Consider the following 23345-nt stretch of genomic DNA (forward strand, 5'->3'; position numbering starts at 1 on the left):
TGATGATGGTTGATTTGAATCCACACCCTGGGTTATAATCCATATATCCAGGCTATAATATTAGTTTTGTAATGGTATTTAGTCCACAAACTTTCCATGCCATGCCATGATCGCCTTTGCAAAGGTGGGGGTCCCTGGTCGCCTTTCTAACGGAACCAATAAGGGGTCCGCGGGTCCAACGCTTCGCCGACCTCCCAGAGCAGTGCGGAGTTACATAACATTGTAAAATCAATCAATAAGCCGATCATTTGTTACATAAAGTTCACATGATCCAGTTGCAGGGACAAGTGGTCCCTGTCGATGGGGTCTCACAAAGGGGGTCCCCTGGTCTCCAGCCAACACTTAGGGAACCAGGTGGGCGTGGGGGTCCCTGGCCCACGCTCCACCAAAACAAGCATCAACTACAGCCAACAAGCGATCGATCAACTACAGCCTCGCCTCGTTAGCAAACTGCGTCTGCCCTGCTCTTGCCAGGGCAGTGCAGAGGATTTTTTAGGGGCAGGGGGAGACATTTTCTAACATGTGCTAGAATGTGAAAATAGCAGATCTACAAGCTCTACAAGCTCTCAAAGTGTCGCAGAGCGACGTGTTGAGAGATTGCTGATCACCTTGTTGAACAAATGTCATAGCAATCCATTCTAGAGGTGTATTCTAGAAGTGTTATTGCGACCGTCAGGGAGCAGTTTACTATGAAAACCTCCACCGGCCGTCCGTCGGTCGGTCACACGTCACACGTCACACCTTTGCCCTGCTCATATCTCCGCATCAGTATATAGGGCTTGTTTGTTTATTGTATGACATCACGCCACATCATCAGCTGTGGACTCTGTGATGTCATCGTATCGCATCAGTATATAGGGCTTGTTTGTTTATTGTATGACATCACACCACATCATCAGCTGTGGACTCTGTGATGTCATCGTATCTCCATATATGGCCATCTCCGTATATGGAGATATAAGTCGTCCATGCCCAAGTATGGGCTGGTGAGGTCAGACTTTGTGTGATGCGTAGGTTATCTCAATATATGGAGATTCAACATTCCAGGCAATGCTCTCTTCCCTGGTGAGAATTGCCCCTTTATATAGGGCTTGTTTGTGTATTGTATGACATCACGCCACATCATCAGCTGTGGACTCTGTGATGTCACCGTATCTCCATATATGGCCATCTCCGTATATGGAGATATAAGTCGTCCATGCCCAAGTATGGGCTGGTGAGGTCAGACTTTGTGTGATGCGTAGGTTATCTCCATATATGGAGATTCAACATTCCAGGTGTAACTATGGCTACCCGTATGACGTGAGAGGTGGAGGTTGTGATATTTGTGGAGATAAGCGACCAACGGTCGCTTATCTCCTGATTAGGGAGTCTTACTGGTTGTAAAGACTCATGCCCCCTTTGATGTCAATGTGTGTGTGTGCACCTGTAGGCCTACAGAGCGCAACTAGCATTTACACACAGAAACAGAGAGACAGCGCCCCCAAGTGACTTGTAGCAGACTTGTAGAATACTGTAGCAGTAATAGTATATCAATGTGAACTTGCTGTTTTTGGTCAGACATAGCATATAAAAATATTTTTCTCTGCATTTTTCTAAACAGAAAATTCTAAAAATAATTCCTATTACATAATTACATTAGTACACTTATCTGATAAGTGCCTGACGCCATAAATACAAATATCAACTGAGTTATTCGCTCGAAAAGCCATCAATCACAAAAAGGTCAATATCTCCAGTTCTTTCAATTATAGCTGGATTTTGGTCAAAAATGGCTATTTTGAGATGGCTGCAACTATAGAAAAAAAAGCTTTTTATTTATTTATTTTATTTTTCGGTGAGACTAGAGTTTGTCCTGTTTCATTTGAGGTTCTGTATGACATTGTCGAAAAAATACAGAATTTAGGAAAAATGTCAATATAAAAAAAATATATCAATTTTTTTATTAAACAAAATGGCAGGAGAGCCATACAGTCAATGTTAAAATGGCGGCCAATGTGTTAAAAAACAAATCCATTTATATAAAAAATATATAATAAAAAATAGCCATGCTCACAACGCCTCAGTTCATGACAAGAAGGTTACATTTTCCCAAGTATAAAATAGTTGGGATTCAAACCAAGGAAAAGTCAACACTTATGCCATATCAAAATAGTACGATATTGTCCAGGCCAATAACCTCAAGTTAAACCTCAGGATGTGGCAAGCCGTGGCATACGGCCTATCCAAAGTAACAGCAAAAGAAAAGAAAAACCCTCATCAATCTTTCAGCTTCAAAGCAGAGCGCTACAGTATCTGTCTCCACAGGACTGTGGACCCAGTTCCGTTCACAAGAAAGAAAAACCTCCCGACTATGAGCGCTACAGTACGCTATCTTGCTTCCCTCTCGGATTCTCATAAACTTTCCACTTGGGACTTTCAATTCTGGTCCAACTAAAGCCTTTTTTATCGCCCAGGGCTCCGTGTTTCAAAGTCAACTTCCTCTCTCTCTCTCTCGCTCTCCTTCTCTCTCTCCCTCCATTCTCTCTTTCACTCTTTCTCGCTCTCTCCCTGACCCCTCCATTCTTAGCTGTCACTCAATCTTTTCCTCTACCTCTCTCTCCCCTTCCCCTTCTCTCTTCAGGGATGGGAAGTTGGCGAACGAATCAAGTCTTTTGACCGGCTCCTTGAAATGAACAATGGGATTTGGTTTGCGGTATAGGGAGCTGTTCCTTTTTTGATGAGGGGGATTGCATTTTTTACTTTTTTACTTCAGTAAAAGTATCAATACTGCAATGTAGAAATACTCTGTTACAAGTAAAAGTCGGGATTTCAAAATGTATGTTGATTATAAAATACAAAAGTATTGGTATAAAATGTACTTAAATTACCAACAGTAGAAAGTACTCATTATGCAGAATGTCCCATTTCTTACGTTTTCAGCAGGCTATTAGAACATAGCAGATCTACAAGCTCACAATGTGTCGCAACACGACGCATTGTGAGCTTATCGGCTATTTTCTAATGGCGGAAATGTATATATGGCCGAAATGTTGAAGTGATTTGTAATTATAACCAAAATCTAATAACTACTAGAAACTAGTAACCAAAATGAACCTTTTGAACGGCTATTTGAAAGGAACGGATCCCAGAGATCCGGCTCACTTCATAGAGCCATAAACTCTCTAGCCATCCACTCTCTATCTTTCTCTGCCTGCACCTAGTCTTTTTCCATCTCTACAACCCCCCTCCCCCCTCCTCTCTCTCTCTCTCTCTCTCTCTCTCTCTCTCTCTCTCTCTCTCTCTCTCTCTCTCTCTCTCTCTCCCTCGTCCGTTTCCTAGCAGATAAGCTTTAGGAACTAAAGATAATGTCGTCCCGGCGGTGAGGGGACCGGAGCGAGCGCCTCATAGGATGATGGGTAATCAGAGCTCGACTGCAGTCGTGAACGATGGGGTGTTTCTGAGCGGGGCGGGGAGATCTTATATCGCCGCTGTCTGTCAGGAAGAAACCTCGTATCTCCATACCTTTTTTATGTAGTTTCCCTTGTAAATCAGTGGTTTTTAAACCTTTTTCATATCAAGGCCCATTATTTTTTGGGCCACCGTTTGATGAGATTTAACCTCTTGAGACCCTAGATATTTTGTTGTCGTTGTGTAAGATTTTGTGTACAATTCCATGGTGTATTGATGTGGTACCATAGGAGAGACAACAGGCAAACATTGATACAAAAATAATTGTGTAGAATTATTTTAAATTAAGTAATACAGATGTTTAACAATAATTTAACTCTAGAGCGTAAAATGAAACCAAAGAAGTGTCCATTTGGTTTCATTTTACACTCTCAAGAGTTATAGATCTATAAGGGTCCATTTGGTTACCTACTCCATCATTTAGCTGGGGACCACCTGGAACCCCTTCAAGGACCACTGGTTGAGAACCACTGCCGTAAACGAATGTCCTACTTCGGCGTACAAGAGTGTTGCGCAAAGGTAGCACAAATAGCCGATCTACAAGCTCACAGTGCGTGGCATCGCGGCACGTTGTTAGCTTGTAGATCTGCTATGTTATCGAAAGCGAAAGGGAAACTGTTTCAGTCTGTCTGTGAGTTTTATAAATATTGAATCAATATTGAAAAAATATTAATCCCCAAAATAACTACATTGAACACAGGTTATTTGAATAGTTTTGAACATACAAGGTTTCCACCTGAAATCAATGATATGATTGTTAGAGAGAGGAAAAAAGAGAGGAGGGAATCTAATGACTTGGGGGAGACGGAGAAAGGGTAGTACTAGTAGGAGAGCTAATGGTTGTGGAAGATTAGGAAGACAGAAAGGTTAGAAACCTCCCTTGGGAAGGGAAGTTGTCGTCGACAGAGAGAGGGAAGCATTCCATGAGACATTCACAGCACAGAGCAAAATAGGTGCAAAGAAATGTACGGAAGTAAAACTGCAGTAAATCAATGGAACAGACGGAGTGAATGCAGAAAGGGATGTAGTGAAAGAATGTGCCAAACCGAGACCCCCCTTATTATTAAATAAATCCAACCAACGAAACTGATAATTCACACTCTGGTTGTAACCCCAGACGCAGACCACACCTAGCGCTCAGTTTCACCAGCACTTCTATCATCGCTCGGATCAGAGTCGTCACGTGATGCGGTGATACTGAGAGGACGGCACGCACCCGGCTCCTCCGCTCCCGTAAAACAAATTGTGTTTTTTAATCTGTTTTTCGTCATCTGAGACATACTGGCTTAATCTGATATATTACCCATTAAGTCAACTTATGTCTAGAGGAAAACCAAGCCACTACATCCCCAGAGATCCGAGAATAACGCGGGGTGAGGCTCGACGGCAGGTACAGAGAACAAACAATTCTCAGACAATGGAATCAACTCCAAGCCTAGCCCCGGCTGTTACTAAACCCACGGCCGCACCGAGGCCGAAAGTTATCGCCGAGGTGGATCGCCGACAAGAAGGCAGAATAAATAACTCTCAGACAATGAGTTCAAGTTCAACTTCAAGCTCACCCACTGCCGCGGGACCACCCTCGGCGACGGCGGCGGCCGCGGCTCCGACCCTGCAAGGCAATACAGATCGCCGACAAGAAGGTAGCATAAATATCTCTCAGGCAATGAGTTCAAGTTCAACTTTAAGTTCACCCACTACCACGGTACCACCACCGGTGACGGCGATGGCGACCACGCAAGACAATGCTGAGCTCATCCAAGGTATCTCTACACAAGTGGCTGCTGCATTAGAGGTGAAACTGTCTAAGTTTACAGAAGCATTGGACATCATTACCACACGATTGGAGAAGAATGACAAGCGCATGGATGAAGCACAAGCAGAGACACGCATGGAGGGGGCTGAGTCACGCATATCCGACGCTGAGGACAACTTGATTGTGATGAAGCTAGCCTTAACCCAGGCCGAGAAGACCATTATCATGCTGGTCCAAAAGGCTGAAGAACAAGAGAGCCGCAGCCGTCGTGAAAACATAAAGGTGACAGGGCTCCGGGAGGGCTTGGAAGGGCCCCAGCCCACTGCCTTCTTTGAGTCTTGGCTGCCAACGGTTTTGAACTTGCAAACAAAAAATGGTATAATAAAATTGGATCGTGCACATCGCACAGGTGGCCCAAGAGCTGACAACAAGCCACGTACGGTCATGATCAAGCTGCACAACTTTACTGATAAGGTGAAGATTATGTCCGCCTTCAAATCACAACAGCCCATGAAGCAAGATGGAGTAGACTTTGTCATCCGAGCCGATATCCCTGCAAGTGTCATCAAACAAAGAAGATGCTTCAATGACGTCTGCAGCCGACTGATCCTGAAGAACATCGAATTCCGTATGATTTTCCCTGCCACTCTTTCCTTCAAACACGAAGGCATCAACCATGCATTCACAAAGGCAGAAGAAGCACAAGCTTTCATAGATAGTTGGGAAGAAGTTGCAGAACCATCAACCTAACATACAGGTCTGTGATCTCATGATAAAAACGTAATCATTGAAATGATCTGTAGGCTAAGGATGAAAATCTGTCTGCTAAGGAATAGTGTCATAATTGCAACTGATGATGGACTGCTGCCTTGGGGTGGGAGGGTGGGAGGGAGGGAGGGAGGAGGGGGGGGGGCTGAGGGACTTAAAAAAAAAAAAAAAAAAAAAAAAAAAATTAGGGCTGGCAACAAAAAAAAAAAAAAATTATAATAATAAAAAAAAGGGCTGCCCCCCCTAATTATGTTCACTATCAGACTAGGGTTACCTATCTCTCTCCTTTTCTTTCTCTCTCTTCCTTTTATCCTTTCTCTCCTCCTCTTTTCTTTTCTGTTTTTTTTTTTCTCTTTCTCCTTCTCTCCTCCTACTTTTTTCCCTTTTATCTATTCATTTATTATTTCTTTTTAAAATAACCAATTATAAAGTTCAGTTATATTATCATTATTATTATTACCTTAATTTTATTTTACCTCTTATTTTCCTGTTAATTTTTTTTATTTTTTATTGTTTACTCTCTCATTGAGAGGCTGTTAAAGAGTTATATAAAGTAACATATTATTATTTGGCGGGAGGGCATAGGGGGGAGGGGAAAGAAAAAGGAAAAGGGGAAACTATATACTTTTCTTTTTTTTTCTTTAGACGGTTTTAGAGTAAAAAAACGGATTGATACAGTGCTGCTGGTTAGAAGAATGCCCACAATATGCTCATCAACAGTTATAGATAATATTTTGCTGTTCAAGTTGGTAAATGTGATGAAGCAAACACAGATTGCATTAACACACATTTTTTCGTGTGTGTGTCTTTTGTTGTTGTTCTATATTAAGTTAAATTTGAAGTGGCATGAAACCAACAGATTATTATTATTATTATTATTTGGGGGTGGGGAAAGGGACTGATGAGAGTTGCTGTTACCCACTAGGATGGAGAACACGAGTGTTCTTAGAATGTGGGTAGGAGCGTTTTATCTCTTGCTTGCTAGGTCAGGACCTCTCAGCAACACGTGCCTATGTAGTTTTCAGGAATATGTGTTCTTGTTGTTTTTCTTTTTGTGTATGTTTGAGGTTTTCTCTTTATGTTTTTTAAGGTCATTTTTGCTTATATACGTTGAAAGTGGGTCACATCAGCTCAACATGTCTTTATGTCAATATCCCAGGATAACAACAGTATTAATAGGTAAACAAACTAAGGGTCATCATGAGTACAACTAAAATAATCTCAAATAATGTAAAGGGGCTTAATCATGTGATCAAGCGAAAGAAAATTCTAACATGGCTCAAGAAAGAGAGAGTACATATAGCACTACTACAGGAGACCCACCTGATAGACAGTGAGCATGAGAAACTTAAAAGAGAGTGGGTAGGTCAAGTCTTTTTTTCTTCTTTCAGCTCAAGTAAAAGAGGGGTAGCAATACTTATAAACAAAAACACTCCATTTATTCTAGAAACATGTATTAAGGATATAGAAGGGCGCTATGTCTTAATCACTGGTACGTTATATGGTGAGAAAATTACAATTGGCTGTGTATATGCTCCAAATGTGTACCATAGCGAATTTTACTCTAAACTGCTAGCTGATATCTCTCCGATGCTGGTTCCACTTACTATTTTATCTGGTGACTTTAACTGTGTTTTGTCTCCTGAGGCCGACCACAGTCCATCGTCACTAGAACCCCCCTCCAAGAAAGCTTTGACAACTCTAGAAATATGTACAGATCTCAACCTGTACGATGCTTGGAGAGTACTAAATCCACAAAAGAGAGATTTCACCTTCTTTTCCAATCCGCATCAGAGTCTTTCTCGTATCGATTACTTTTTCACCTCTAGACAGGTATTAGATAGAATAAAGGATAGTGGCATTGGGATTCGTACACTCTCTGATCATTCCCCCATACATATTTGTCTCACCTCACCTCGTCGTGATTCAAGTTCGTTCCAGTGGAGCCTTAATCCTACTCTTCTTAGCAGCCCTGATTTTATAACATTTTTAAAGGAGCAGTTTGCTACGTATATGTTTACAAATGACACTGAAGATGTAAATGCTTCAACTCTATGGGAGGCCGCTAAGGCTGTCCTTAGAGGGTCAATTATCTCTTTCAGTGCTGCTAAAAAAAAAGACTCGCTTAAAGAACAACTAAAATTGGAGAAGGAGCTGGGCGAACTTGAGGAAGATTTTAAGACTCACCCCTCTAAAAACCTCTCTAGGAAAATAGCGATCACTAAATCAGCTTTAGATGAGTTATTAACACAAAAGGCAGAATCCTCTTTGCTCTATGCTAGACACAGGCTCTATGAGATGGGGAATAAACCAGGCAGACTTTTGGCACGCTTAGCTGCTGGGAGGCGTGAAAGTAATACCATCACCTCCTTGATTGACAGCTCTGGAAACAAACAATATGAAACAAAAAAACTAACTAAAATCATGCAGGAATTCTATACAAAATTATATAGTTCAGAACTCAATAACATAGAGGGAGCGCCTAACTTTCTTGAACAAGTCAATCTTCCATCCTTAACAGAGGAAGATAAAGATCTGCTATGTAGACCTATTACCAAAGACGAGATACTTGAAACAATTAGGTCCCTTCAGAGTGGTAAAGCATCAGGACCAGATGGCTTTGGCCCTGACTTCTATAAAACATTTGCAGAGATGGTAGCGGAACCACTTCTACGTATGTACAATGAGTCATTTGTAAAGGGATTCCTCCCCCCAACTCTCTACGCAGCAAATATATCCCTAATTTTGAAAAAAAATAAATCACCTGAGCTATGTGAATCATATAGACCAATTAGTCTAATTAATGTGGACTGTAAGTTGCTCTCTAAGCTGCTAGCGAGAAGGCTAGAAGGACTGCTGCCTAAAATAATTAATACAGACCAATGTGGATTTATAAAAAATAGGCAGGGGCAGACTAATATGCGTAAACTATTAAACGTTATTCAACATGCAGAGGAGACGCAAAATAAAGGTTTAGTCATCTCACTCGATGCCGAAAAGGCATTTGATAGGATAGAGTGGCCTTACTTATTCGGGACTCTTGATAAATTTGGATTAAGTGACACCTTTATAAAATGGGTAAGACTTCTTTACCACTCTCCAAGTGCTAGTGTGGTGGTTAATGGGACACGTTCACCAGCTTTTAAACTGGCCAGATCAACCAGGCAGGGAGATCCGCTTTCATCGCTCTTGTTTGCGATCGCCATCGAACCCTTAGCAGAGGCGATAAGAAGCAATATAGACATATCCGGTATCCAAGTGGGAAAACATAAGCTTAAAATCGTTTTATTTGCAGATGACATTTTATTATTTATTTCCAACCCAGAGACCTCTATCCCGGCCATTCTGTCAGTAATCGACTCTTTTGGTCCTGAATCAGGATACAAGGTTAACCTGAGTAAGTCTGTAGCAATGCCAGTAGGTGGCACCACTGATCCACCCAATATTACAAACTTTCCTTTTAAGTGGTCAACAGCAGGTTTTACTTATCTAGGGATAGTGGTCTCCCCAAATGTACAGGATCTGTTTAGATTGAATTTTATCACAGTGTTGCGAAAAGTGAAAACTGACTTGGATAGATGGCTACATCTTCCTATATCATGGCTAGGTAGAGTTAATCTTATAAAAATGAACATCCTACCACGTTTATTATACCCTATACAAATGCTTCCACTGTGGATAACTAGAAAGGTAGCTAAGAGCCTAGAAAGAGATCTTTCCAAATTCATTTGGCATGGTAAAAAACCCAGACTTAAGTTTAAGACACTACAGCTTCCTGAAGAGAGAGGTGGATTAGCACTCCCTAACATTCTAAATTTTAATCTGGCCTGCCACGCACAGATCATTCATGAATGGGTAAAGGATTACATCAGTGGAACATGTAACCATATAGATGCGTGGTGCTGTTCACCTGCTACACTGTTGAGTCTACTGACTGACAGTACAAAGTCGTTACCATCAAGCATTAAAAAATCTTTTATCTTTAATACAGTGAGGGCCTGGAGGGAAATCACCATCTCCATGGGGAGAAAGGAATTCTCCTCCTCTTTGACCCCTATAACTGGTAACAACAACTTCCCACCAGGTATCAACAATAGTACTTTTAATTTCTGGTTTAGAAAGGGAATCAGGGTTATAGGTGACCTCTTTACTGAAGAAGGGCTCATGTCATTCACACAGGTCAAATCTCATTTTGGAATACCCAATAACCATTTATTTGCCTTTTTTCAAATACGTCACTTCATACAAACTGAAATGGTGTTCCCCCCTGGTGGGTTGGTTAGAAGTCTACTAGATGAATGTCTCATTCAGTTTTCGCAGCCTAAAGGCTTTATCTCATATTTCTATCAGTTCATGGATATCTGGAATAAGCATAACATAGATAATGTAATATCAAACTGGGAGAAGGATCTGAAAACTAAATATGAAATAGCTGACTGGAAGGCGAGCATTCTTTCCTGTAGTAAAACATTTTGCTGTAACAGACTCAAGGAAACTCAATACAAAATTCTACATAGACAACACAGGACACCATACATCTTAAACAAGTTTGACCCCACAAGATCTCCATTATGCTCTAAATGCAAAGATAAAACTGGTACATATATGCACTGCTTTTGGGACTGTCCTGCAATCTCCAAATTCTGGTCCTCAATTTCTAAAGAGATAAACAATATTTTTAAATGTAATATCAAGATGAAACCAGGATTATTTCTTCTTAGCCTTCCAGATCGGCCCTTATCGCTGAACCTGAACTCATCCAATGTTATGCTTCTCCAAAAATTGTTAGTTCTGGCCAGGAAATGTATCCTGTTTAATTGGATTATGGACAAACCACCAACAGTGGCACAGTGGTACCGAGATATATATAATATCCTACCCATGGAAAGAATGAGTGCTAGATCTAAAGGCAATGAGAACATCTTTACCAAAATATGGAAACCTCTACTTGATCACTTACCATCTGATACGGTTGCCCCTCTCCCGACAGATAGTGACTGAAGTGACATGTCTGACAACCTATGTTGGTTGGGGCAGTGGTTCACTGCCACACCAATAGAGGGAAAACCAGACATGTCTGTGGACTGTTGTAGCTGATGTGACCCCTTTCTTTCTTTCTGTGACCTCTTTTTGTTTTGTTTTGCTTCATTTATTTTAGTATTTGTTTATTTCATGTATATCTTGTTGCATTTGTTTTATGTTGTGTCCGGTTCTGTCTTATGTGTAGATGGTGTTTGTTGAAAAAAAAGAGGAAAAAATTGGGGACACAGGGACTAAACAATATTGAAACCCCAAACCAATGTATGTACATATAACCTGCTGTACCCAAATAAACAAATATATAAAAAAAAAAAAAAAAGAGGTGTACAGCACACACACAAATGGACACACGCGTACATTCACAGAATCATTACGCTGCCTGTTGGAATCCACTGGATATATGATATCGTCTCTGTCGGGTGCAAACCTCATATGTCCAAAACCGCTACATTACAGGATTCAAATTCCAAAGTAGCAGGCGCGCTTTGAGCTTGCGGATCTGCTAGTTTTGATGCTTTCATGTGATGCTGTGCCGCGATCAAGCAGGACATTAATTTTCACAAAAGAACACAAAATGTTATTGAGAATATGGAGATACTTTAGGACAGGGGTCAGCAACCTTTTTGAAATGAAGTGCCATGTTTTTTATTCAGTGTGCCATCTCAACAACATACAGTAAATCTTAATGATACCACATTAAAAATGCCGGGATATTGTTTGTCAGGACATTGTTATAATGACCATTAGACTCAAACAATAACCCAGCCATCTCCCCGACTCCCTCCCCAGTCAAAGGTCAGAGTTTTAATGAATGTAGAATTATGTGCAGGATGTAATTTCCTGCGAATTAGGTGTTTTAATTTGACTGACCACGTTTTAAAACGATATTTGATTATCAAATAAAAAATCCTCTCTGTCACACTAATGCCAGTGTGCCAGTGATCACCCTCCCCTGTGCCAATGTTGGCACCCGTGCCTACGGTTGCCTACCCCTGCTGTAGGAGGTTTCTGCCCGACAGTGATGGTTATATCCAGACCCATAGATAGAGAGAGTTAAGCCCTTTGCACACAGGCGAGTTTATCCGCACGGATAAAACAGACAATTTCATTTTTTTTTAAAGAAAACAATGATTCTCTACGACCTCATGCACACCGGATCCGAATTAGCCGTGCGACAAGTGGCTGCGGCCGTGCGTTTTTTTTCTCGGTCGAACCCAGTTCGATTCGTGCGTCTTGTCGCATGCGGTAAAACACTCATCACTCCTTTTATGACTCCTTTTGGGATCCGCAGCGCCGATTCCGCACAGCATTGCACACCAAATCCAATGCGTTTTATTCATGCAGCAAACGAGAAAAAAAACGCAACTGTCCTGTGTGCAAAGGGCTTTATGACACTTACGTCGACTCCCATTGTAAGCGTAGAAAACGTGACGTCACTATTTAGTGTACTGGAGTCTGGTGATATTCCTGCTGCTCTTCAGCCTCGTCCACCTCCATTGTAACCGAGGCATTTTCACTTGCTGGTAAGTAGACTAAATCATGTCTTTTACCCCTTTTAACGCATTCACAGGCCTCTCCAAGTTAGTTCACGTAAATTCTAAAGCAAAAAAGTCAATTATTTTAAATTCAAGTCAATTTTCTTACATTAAACATTATCTAGAGCCGATTACGTGAAATAATAATGTTGCATAGCTTGGAGGCCCGTGAATGTGTTAAAAGGGGGGAAAAGAAGTCATTTAGTCTACTTACCAGTAAGTGAAATTGCCTCTGTTACAATGGAGGTGGACGGGGCTGAAGAGCAGCAGACATTTGCTAGGAATGTCACCAGGCTCCAGCGACGCCACTTCCGGTCTGCGGCGAGATCAAAGCGTGACGCTACTCTCCTCTTGAAATACTCTGGTTATATCCAGACTTACATTTAAATGTCAGACTATGTGGCAGCTCTCTGCAAAGTGTCACAGGGACATGCCAGGTGGTCATGCCCACAGTCTGTATGCCCCGTTGAGTAAGGGTCCACCAGGGGACAATGTGGCGTGCCGTGACAGATTGAGTTGAACTCAATAATTTTTTATGGCAGTTTTAATTGAGTTGGTGATGTAATGTAAGAGTAGGATAGCTGTATCTGGAACCGCCATCTCTCTGTTTGGATAGGGCTGCACAATTTTTAGATTAGATCAGTGGTGTGTGTGTGTGTGTGTGTGTGTGTGTGTGTGTGTGCGCGTGTGTGTGCGTGTGTGTGCGCGTGTGCGCGTGTGTGTGTGTGTGTGTGTGTGTGTGTGTGTGTGTGTGTGTGTGTGTGTGTGTGTGTGTGTGTGTGTGTAATAGTGAGGAGACCAGGGCAAGATGAGGTTGATAATCAATTAAAGTGAGAATGAATTGCCAAGTTTCATGATTATCATTGTGAAAAGATTGCTTTGACTCTCCTTCTTAGAGACTCCCTCTCAACTATCTCTCTCTCTCTCTCTCTCCTACACTGTCTGTAAGATGTAACACTGTAAGAATGTAGTCTCCAATATGTCCAAATGCAGTCTTCTGTATGCTTTTCACGTTTTTCCCTGGACAAGCCCTCCCCCTAGTGACTGCAGAATGAAACAGCAACAGTGCTAGTATTCATTCTCTTCAATTCCCCCCCCCCCCCCCCCAGACGGTGCCTCTTTAGAAAGTGACAAAGTTCAAATTGAAAGGTGAATTACAATCAGTTTAACAAAACACCCAGAGGACTGCCTACTGATGCTGTGTCAGCCCCCCTCTGAACGAACCAATTATGTAACACTCGCAGATGGAGCCCAGAAATGTAGCACCACACACACACACACACACACACACACACACACACACACACACACACACACACACACACACACACACACACACAGCACAGTTGTAAAGGTTGTGTTGGGGCATTCTTTGGTATAAAACATGTCAGTTCAATTGAACAAATGCACCCGCGGGCAGCAAGCCTTGAAATCATCCATCAACCTCCACTGAACCCTGCTGACTTCCTGTTTCTACGATGACATCTCTTACTGAATGTCTTGTTCCCTGTGTGGGTGGTGGTGGTGGTGTTTGGTGATGGTTTTTGATTGAAGCAGTTTGCAAAAACAAGTCACAGTGAAAAGCGTGCGGAAGACTGCATTTGGACGGTAGCACAGATTTATACAAAAGAATGCTAAAGAGATACCCCAGATAAGCCCTTGGGGGTTGTATCTAATAAGGTCCCCGTCCCGTGTGTTCAATTTGTCAAGATATTTAAAGACAAACAATAATTTACAACCAATAAGACTCCCTAATCGGGAAATAAGCGACTGTCACGTCGCATACACAAACTTTAGAAGGCAATGGTAGCCAATCAGGAGGGAATATGGGAAACAGATCCATGTTGATGACATGACCTTAGTGATACTGTGTACCACTTTGCATGATTTTAGGGCAAAATCTGTAGGAGCAGTGTCCAAAAATTTGTTTTGCAAGAATCGGCCTCATGGTGGCGCTATAAGAGGGCCATGTGAGAAATGAGGCAATATGCAAATAAAACATCATATTAGTAGTAATAAGAAAGAAAGATATGTCCAGTAAAACATTTTTTTTTATAAGGGCCAGTTACAATTTGCAGCCACCTCCAGGTGCTCTTTTAGAGCGGTTGTCAATCACCTTTACTTTACTTTACTTTATTATGGATCCCCATTAGCACTTGCCTAAGCATGGCTATTCTTCCTGGGGTCCGTCACACCACATAATGCTAGCTATTTTTTGCGAAATCCTAACAGACCACCGAAAAGACACTAGTATAGAGCTCTGAGGGACTCCACTTAACTGGGCAGGGTTTAAGGCAGTGGTTCTCAACCAGTGGACCGGGGACCAGCAGTGGTCCTTGACCAGCTTAATGATGGAGTGTTGGTAACCAAACGTACACTTGTGGATCTTTAACTTTTGTTAGCGTAAAAATGGTCTCAAAAGTGAAATTATTGTCAAACACCTGCATTACTAAATTTACAAGAAGTCTACACAATTAGAACATGTAGTGATGTGTGTGCGTTGTGCTTCCAGGCCGGTGAGAAGCACTACCACCCGTCCTGCGCCCGCTGTGCCCGCTGTGAGCAAATGTTTGGAGAGGGAGAGGAGATGTACCTCCAAGGTAACCCCCCGACACACACACACACACACACACACACACACACACACACACACACACACACACACACACACACACACACACACACACACACACACACACACACACACACCTCTCTCTTTCCATATCATTCTCTCTCTATATATAACTCTCTCAAGAATATAATATCTCCCTCTATATATCACACTCTCCCTCTATATATCATTCTCTCGGTATCGCCGTCACTCTCTCAGGATATTTGTGACTTTCACAGCCCTGATCCTTAAACGATATCGTCAGCGGGGATTCCAAGCTAATGGAAACGTCGGACGGTTTTATTCCTGGAAGTTAGCATCAATATGCTATTTCTTTAGAGCACATATGTCAAACTCAAGGCCCCGTGAATGAATTATCTTTGGCCCGCGGGATGATATTTGATTACTATTAGAACTGGCACCACGGGTATATTGCACATGCAATGCCTGGGATTCAAACCAAGTCTCCCGCATGAAAGTCCAACATCTTAACCATCAGACCAAAGCGATATCCCTATGGACCGGGGGAGATATTAGACTTTTGAGGCCATCAAGCTGAGGCAGTGAGTCACTCTGCTATACTGTACACACGTACACCACCATAATACTACAAGTCCCACAATGCACTGCTAATGCATTGGCGCGTATCGAGGGCCTGTGACCGCAAGCCCGCGTTTAAATAAACATTGAACCAGTCCAGCCCTCTTCTTGTACCATTTTTTACATTTTGGCCCAGTGTGTATTTGAGTTTGACATCCCTGCTATAGAAGCAACGAAAAGCAACAAAGACGGACCTTGGGTCATGTCATATATAACTGGGTTACAAAAACAAACACACGAGCACGGCCAGTTGGACTCATATGGATGTCAAGCATCGACTGACGGCGCTACCGTTAACGCCACTGACTTGATCCTGTAGGGTTAGGTTTATGACTGTATCGAGCCAACTCCCTGACGATATGGCAGAGACAGTTTGTTACATGGACTACAACTCTTACCAGAAGATTCTAAGATGGCAGGCCAGGTTTCTGAACTGTCCACAGCCCACCTCTGAAACACAGAGTGAATAGACAGAGATGCGCCATCTTGAGCGTTAGTGAGGAGGTGGAGAATCGATGCAGTGCTCACTTCTCTCCCTCCTTTCTCGTTTCCTCTGCCATTCTCTATTCCTGCTTTCCTTTCACTCTATATCAGCGGTCTTCAATGTTTTCAGGCCAAGGACCCCTTAGTTGAGAGAGAGATGAAGCAGGGACCCCCATAACCTTCATAGATTCCATAGAGTTTCATCATTTGACAGCACCATCAACTATTTCTGCTGCGCGACAACGTCGTAAGATGGAGCATAACAGGCTATAATATACAAGTGCAGTGTTCTTTATGAAGAGACACATTTTCTAAATTAATCAACACACACTGTCACAAGGCAAGGCCAGGCCACATATCACATACAATTCAACAATAATATAATATATTTTTGAAAATATGAACTCATTGTTTTTCTACTTATTTTTTCCCTGTCACCCTCTCCGACAGATTTTCACTAACTTTTGAAAAATCATTGAATATTCAGTGAAGTGCCGATATGCTTGCCGGAGCCCTCAAAAGATGCACATGGGTGTTCTGGAATTTCAGTCCTTATCCTCTCGCGACAATCCACTCCAAAGATCTTGCGCCCAGCCCCATCCCCCATACACATTCATTTTCCTTTTCCCTAAAAAAAGGAAAGGCTGTTTTTGTTCCGGTGCCGTGTCAGGGGACCTTCCGGTTACCCCGGAAATAATTGGTGACCCGCTCCCCCGTTCACGGCCACGAAAATCTATTAAGAAAAAATAAAACCGTGATGATCAGTGTGTAAGTTATGGTCCATAGACTACAGGCCGTTTTGACCAAACGCACAATATGGGAAAAGAATAAGCGTCGGTCGCTCTTGACACATATGGTGCCAACCCCGAGTTTCCCGAGTTTGTATTGGTACCAACGCTGTGCCAACCTCGAGTTTCCCGAGTTTGGGCAGTTTTTGAAGTTTTTTTTTTCTTTCTTTTTTTAAATTTTTTTTTTCAAAAATGTTTTTTGGACCTCCAGAAATGTGTTAGGCATGATCGCGATCGCGAAATTGCATGTTTAACCCCCATACCAACCCATTCTTTCAAACATGGCAGCCATGTTTGTTTACATCTGAAGAAAACATAATGGCTGATAAATCATGAATGCCTGAATGGATTTCCAAGCGGATTTTTTTGTTTGAAAGCTGTGAACAGTGGGCAAACACGTGGTGCATCATCTAGGCATGGGCGTGCACGATCCGTGCACTATAAATTACATGGAAGTCTATGGAGACCATGGCATCGTGGGACATTGAAGAGAAAAAATCATGGCACCAAAAAAGTTAATAACTAATTAGACGTACAGTATGTGCTCAGTCAAGTGCCAGGCCAGGAGGAACTCCATAATTGGACAAGACTGATGTCATCGACATGACATCAGTAATTGAAGGCCACTGTACCAATATAAGTGGCAGAACACACAATATAACTGTGTTCAACAACACTTGAAGAGGTTGCTTTTATTCATCTGTGGCTGTGAAATGTTGAGGTGGACCGTATGTCTGAAAGAAGGACCAACAGGATGGTCTAATGCTGCTGTTCCTGTGGAACTCAAGATTTACTTCTTTGGAACGTACAGTAATGTGAATGACACTGATCAGATTGATGTGCACATCTTCAACACAGTGTCCTTACGCTGGCAGAAGTTGTCCCCGCTAACAAATGGAAGAGCAGAGGTTCCCTCCAGGCGCCGGGGCCACACAGCTGTTCTGTTACAAGATATTGTTTACATCTGGGGGGGCTATGGTTTCAGTAAACCACACTGCAACATTCTTTATGCATTTCATGTTGACACCCACAGGTGGTTGAAGCCCAAGGTGTCAGGGACTGTTCCAGAGGGGAGGTGGGGTCACTCAGCCTGTCTCTCTGGGAAGCTCATGTATGTCCATGGAGGATACAGCTACCAGATGTCTAGACGCACTTGCACTAATGATATCTACAAGTTGGACACCACCATAATGGTCTGGTCTTTAATTAACACCAGAGGCACACCACCACCTGTTTCAGCATGTCACTCTGCCACCATCATCGGGACAAAGATGTTTATATTTGGGGGCTGGAGTGGAAACGATGAATGCTACAACAACATCAGAGTGTTTGACACAGAGACCAACAGCTGGCTGAGCTGCTGGTTGTCTTCTACACAGCTCGTTCCAAGGGCACGCAGTGCTCATTCAGCCTTTACCTACAATGGAGAGCTGTACATATGTGGTGGCGAGGACCGGATGGAAAACTTCAATGATCTGTGGAAATTCAGTCCCGAAACTCTCACCTGGAAGAAGATTGAGCCCAAGGGAAAAGGCCCGGATAGGATGACAGCGATGTGCTGTTGCATGGTGGGAGATCGTATCATCCTCTTTAGAGGATACCACACACCCCATGAACTGTACATCTTAGACTTGAGTCCTAGTCTGAAGTCATTATGCAAACTGGCAGCTATTCGGTACAATGTGGAGCAGTCGGGACTCCAACACAACATCAGGTGGGAACTGGCAGCCATGACTAAGAACAGCAACAGGAAAATCTTGTGAAATAAAATGTCATCAACCAATCGTCAAGGACGATGATACACGAAAGAAGAAGAAGAAGTGGGCAAACTAACTAGTGTCTGTACTTTTGAGAGAGCTGGTGACTAAATAACTACATTGGATCTTTTTTTTCCATTTCATGAAAAGCTACCATTTTGGACTAAAAGGTTTCCACTCGACAGTGACGATATGAGGTCATAGTGTCACAGAACATAGAGAGAGATCAACTCAAAGCAGCTTGTCTGCTCTCTGCTGTGTACAGATCTAATAGCCTGTGATTCCACACCACTATGACACATCACTATCATGCCAGAGTGGCTTCCAGCTCTTCTGAAACACGGAGACAGATGGACAGACAAAATAATTGCAATTATGTCAAATAATCAGGAGTGAATATGGGAAATGGGACAGATCCATGTTGATGACATGACTTTAGAGATACTGTGTATACCGCTTTGCGTGATTTTAGGGCAAAATCTGTAGGAACAGTGTCCAAAAATGTGTTTTGCACAAATCAGCCGCATTTTGGCACTAGAAGAGGCGGAGGTTGTGGTTTGGCAGCCAAGGAGTGTGTGTGCAAAGTTTGGTATGGTTAAGGGCAACGGTGCCGAAGAGTAGGGCCAAACGTGTGACGTGACAGACAGACTGACTGACAGACGGACAGACACACACACAGCCGGTGGAGCTTTTCATAGTAACTTGCGACCTGACGGTCACAATAATATACACTCTCATAACAAAAACTAGGCTCTACTCAATTTTATTGGTGAAACATTTTTACACTCAAAAATATTGAGTAAATATTACTGTTATGAAATCAGGTAGATGATACTCAATTAATTTGAGTAAAAATAACCAAAACCTTTACGTACTTATTAACAACTAAAATTGAGTACACTGACGTAAAGAAATTGAGTAGATATAATTAAATTATTCAGTCAATGCCACAAAAGACTACAAGTAAATACATTGAAATATTAAGTAGATCTAATTGAATATTAGAGTATGATTTAACAAAACAAATATGTCACATTTACTCTATTCATTTACTTTTATTGATTTAATTCATATAGTACCATTTTACCCCTTTCATTTACTTTACCTTTTACTCCAGGAGTACATGATGTCAAATGAATACACATGAAATAATTATGCAGATAATTATGTTTTTAATCAACTAATTTTGACCAGTGTAACACCACATCAAGTATGAACTTTCAACATACTTTAGTATGTAAATGACATGCAACAATGCCTGCAAAAACAATATGTTTAAAGATAATGATCAGGAAAGGGGTATCCCTGACACTTTTAAAATGTTCTGTTTACTAAAGAGCAGTGTGTGTTCACAATACTGTATATAAGTACCTCTAATTGAACTGTGCATACTGTAAGTAAGCAGTCTGTCAAACATTATGCACCATAAGAACAATGAGCCCATCAAATAAACAGTAAGTCATAACCACAAAATACATTAAAGAAGACAGTCAGAGGCCATTTGGCATGAAAGGAAATCACAACTTGGAATATGAAATAATAAATAAGCATTTACAGTAGCTCAACATTTAAACATATTGACTATGCACACGTGTAATGTCTATATGCTAAACTGACCTGTTTGCATTATGACTCGAATGCACCTGAAACAAACACTTTACATTAACTAATTACTATCAGCAACAAATACCATTGCAGAAATGCTGTTTTGACAATAAATCCACTTTCAGTAGGTTATACCCACGTTCTGAGAGCATCTTGCTGAACAGTAGTCGGCAAGCAGACATTTTTTCAGTCTCTGAACTTTGGCTGAAAGGTGTCCGGGATCCAACTCAACTAGTACTTGTTGGAACATCTCAATACCATATCTGAGGTTCTTGGGGTATCTCAGATTAAAGGCATAGAACAGTCCCAACAGATAGCAGCAGATCCCCAAGATTGTTGAGGGCAGTGATGCCCTTAATCACAATACCTACATCAGTAGGTTCATTCATTGAGTCCTCTTGGTTCTGCAGCAGGTAGATCTTCATCTTCATCATCACCTCCTCTGTCAACTTCTCTTCTACTCTGACAGGTGCACCAGCAGCTTCCTTCCTGCACACATTGTGAAGATAATTGTTTAGAGCTCACTTTCAGGCTAAATGTTACAAGACACACAGACACACATTGAGCAATCCTAGCTGTCTCCACACATGCAGCCCTGGGTATAATCTTGAATCAGTTGAACCAGACATGCAACGGATGCAACAGCCATTCAGCCAATGTCACAACCTTCTCTGGACATCACTATGCTGTTCCTTTGCATATGATGGTCTCATCCACGATGACATTAAAACGTCAAAACATTTATTTTACTAACTTGAAAGTCCTTGATCTTGACACTATCTTCTTCCAGATGGTCGACGAGACATCGGATGATGACCTCTCGTGTTCGTTGATTGGGGATTCCTCTCTGCAGAATAGAAACATAATTATTTGAACAATAAAGAAAAAGTATGACTGCACTTTCATAAACTTTGGCAATACAATTGTTTCCACAACCCAGTTTTAGCAACGGAAGCTGGGAGACTGTCCTTAGTAGCTATTAAGACATACATTTAGAAATGAATAATCAGGAGAGAGAGTTGCAGGGGATAAAGATGAGTTTAGCATAAATTAATGTAGTAATTATTGTCATTAGCCAGGTGAAATATAATTAAAGCAGTTAGAGTAAATGAAAGTTTCATACCTGAAGTAGAATACTCATTTGTGCCCAAACTGCCCTTCTTGGACTGGAACATGGACAGTAGTTTGGGGGTATAGAAGTCCAACATTGCCATACATTTTGGCTCAAGATTCAGTGTGGTGATCATCCTGAACTTTGCACTAACCTGGAAGACAGAGATGAGGGGAAGAGAGTAAAAAAGAAGACGTGAGATTATAGATCTGGTATTTTCCCCCAGGATAGGGATGCTAGGGTATACAAGTGGTTAACTACAATGACAAGATGTCTGTCACATTCAGGTCTAATTTCTGTAACCATTTCTGTAAACATCTAACAAGGCAGGCCAACTCTCCTTGATGTCTGCTGGCTGACAACATCATGTCATCTAATGCTTAATATCTGCAACCCAATTTTACAGGGATATAGTTAATAATAATAATTGTATACTTCAAAATATTCAAAAATAGTGGATATAGCTGATCTACAGCTCACAAGCTTGAGCTTGTAAATTGGTCATTTGAGCATTTCTGAAGAAAAAAAAAGATAATAATTCAAATAACTGACACCATGTGAGGCTTAGTCAATTTATGATTCAAATAATTACTTGGCCAAACCAAAATCAAGGAATACTGTATAATCATGTTGCTTATTTACTTCATACTTTTTCCAAGTTTTTTACACATGTAATCCTCATTGAACACCATAATAGATACATGTAGATAATATGTAGGCCTACCTGTGCATTTTATCTTCATTGTACACACCATTGTATGCAGCTGTGCATAGCTTGTAATAAATGCAAAAAGTCATGACTAGAGGGCTTGCACATTACCCTCACTGTGACCTTAACTAGCTGCAAACCTTTGTAAAGAAATCTACTTACCAATATTTGCAAACACTCTCCAGGTCTCTTGTTGAAAAAGATGTGTTGTGGTGCTGCTGCTGCTGCTGTTTGTTGACAGAATGTTCCAGTAGAATTTTCCCATGAACCCTTTTTTTCCCATGAACCCTTGTGTACAATTTTGAATCTTAGTCATATCTACTCAATTGTTTAGGTTGTTGTGAGAGATGAAAGATTATTTAGTTGGAATGAATAATAATTAAGGGTCTTTTTAAATTGATCAATATAAGTACTCCATACTCAAATATTATGAAGGAAAATTACCAAAACAAATTGAGTATAATTCATGAATAAAATCAGTTGGTCAAATACTAATTTATTCTCACGAAATTAACTCAAATAATATATGTACATCTAACTCAAAACGAACAGTTGGATTTTTACTCATTTCGTTTGGTGTGACCTACTCAAACAATCACATACATGATATTCAGTGATTTTATTGAGTAAATATAACTTTTTCTAATAGTGCCATATACTCGGCCGCAGAATCATTTCTCAGAGTGTACCAGTGCTGTATTTTTTATGAAGTGACACATTGATTTTCTAAATGAATCATCACACACTCTCACAAGGCAAGGCCGGGCCACATATCACATACAATTCAACAATAATAAGGCAACAAAATATTTTCTAAAATATGAACTCATTGACCGCCAACATTGTTTTTCTACTTATGTCTGTCCCTGCCACACTCTCTGACAGATTTTCATTAACCTTTGAAAAATCATAGAATGTTCAGTTTAGCGCCAATTTGCTCGCGGGAGCCTTCAAAAGATGTGCATGGGTGTTCTGGAATTGGAATCCTTGTCCTCTCGCGACGATCCACTCCAAAGATGTCATCGAGCTTGCGCCCAGCCCCTTCCCCCATACACATTAATTATGGCTTTTTTCCTTTTCCCTAAAAAAGGAACGCTGTTTTTGTTCCGGTGGCGTCATTGCCGTGTCAGGT

General features: G+C 41.4%; 1 protein-coding gene across 2 annotated transcripts in view; it reads left to right on the forward strand.

Moving 5' to 3' along the window:
• Positions 1 to 23345, forward strand: part of ablim2 (actin binding LIM protein family, member 2) — a 242767-nt gene that overhangs the window by 151625 nt on the left and 67797 nt on the right. For both annotated transcript variants that reach the window (XM_080742051.1, XM_080742050.1), the window contains exon 7: positions 15062 to 15149. In XM_080742051.1, the coding sequence (XP_080598177.1) occupies positions 15062 to 15149 (88 nt within the window). The remainder of the gene's footprint in view (positions 1 to 15061; positions 15150 to 23345) is intronic.

Source organism: Nannobrachium achirus (genome assembly GCF_963921795.1).
Source record: "Nannobrachium achirus genome assembly, chromosome: 14".
Classification (NCBI taxonomy): Eukaryota; Metazoa; Chordata; class Actinopteri; order Myctophiformes; family Myctophidae; genus Nannobrachium; species Nannobrachium achirus.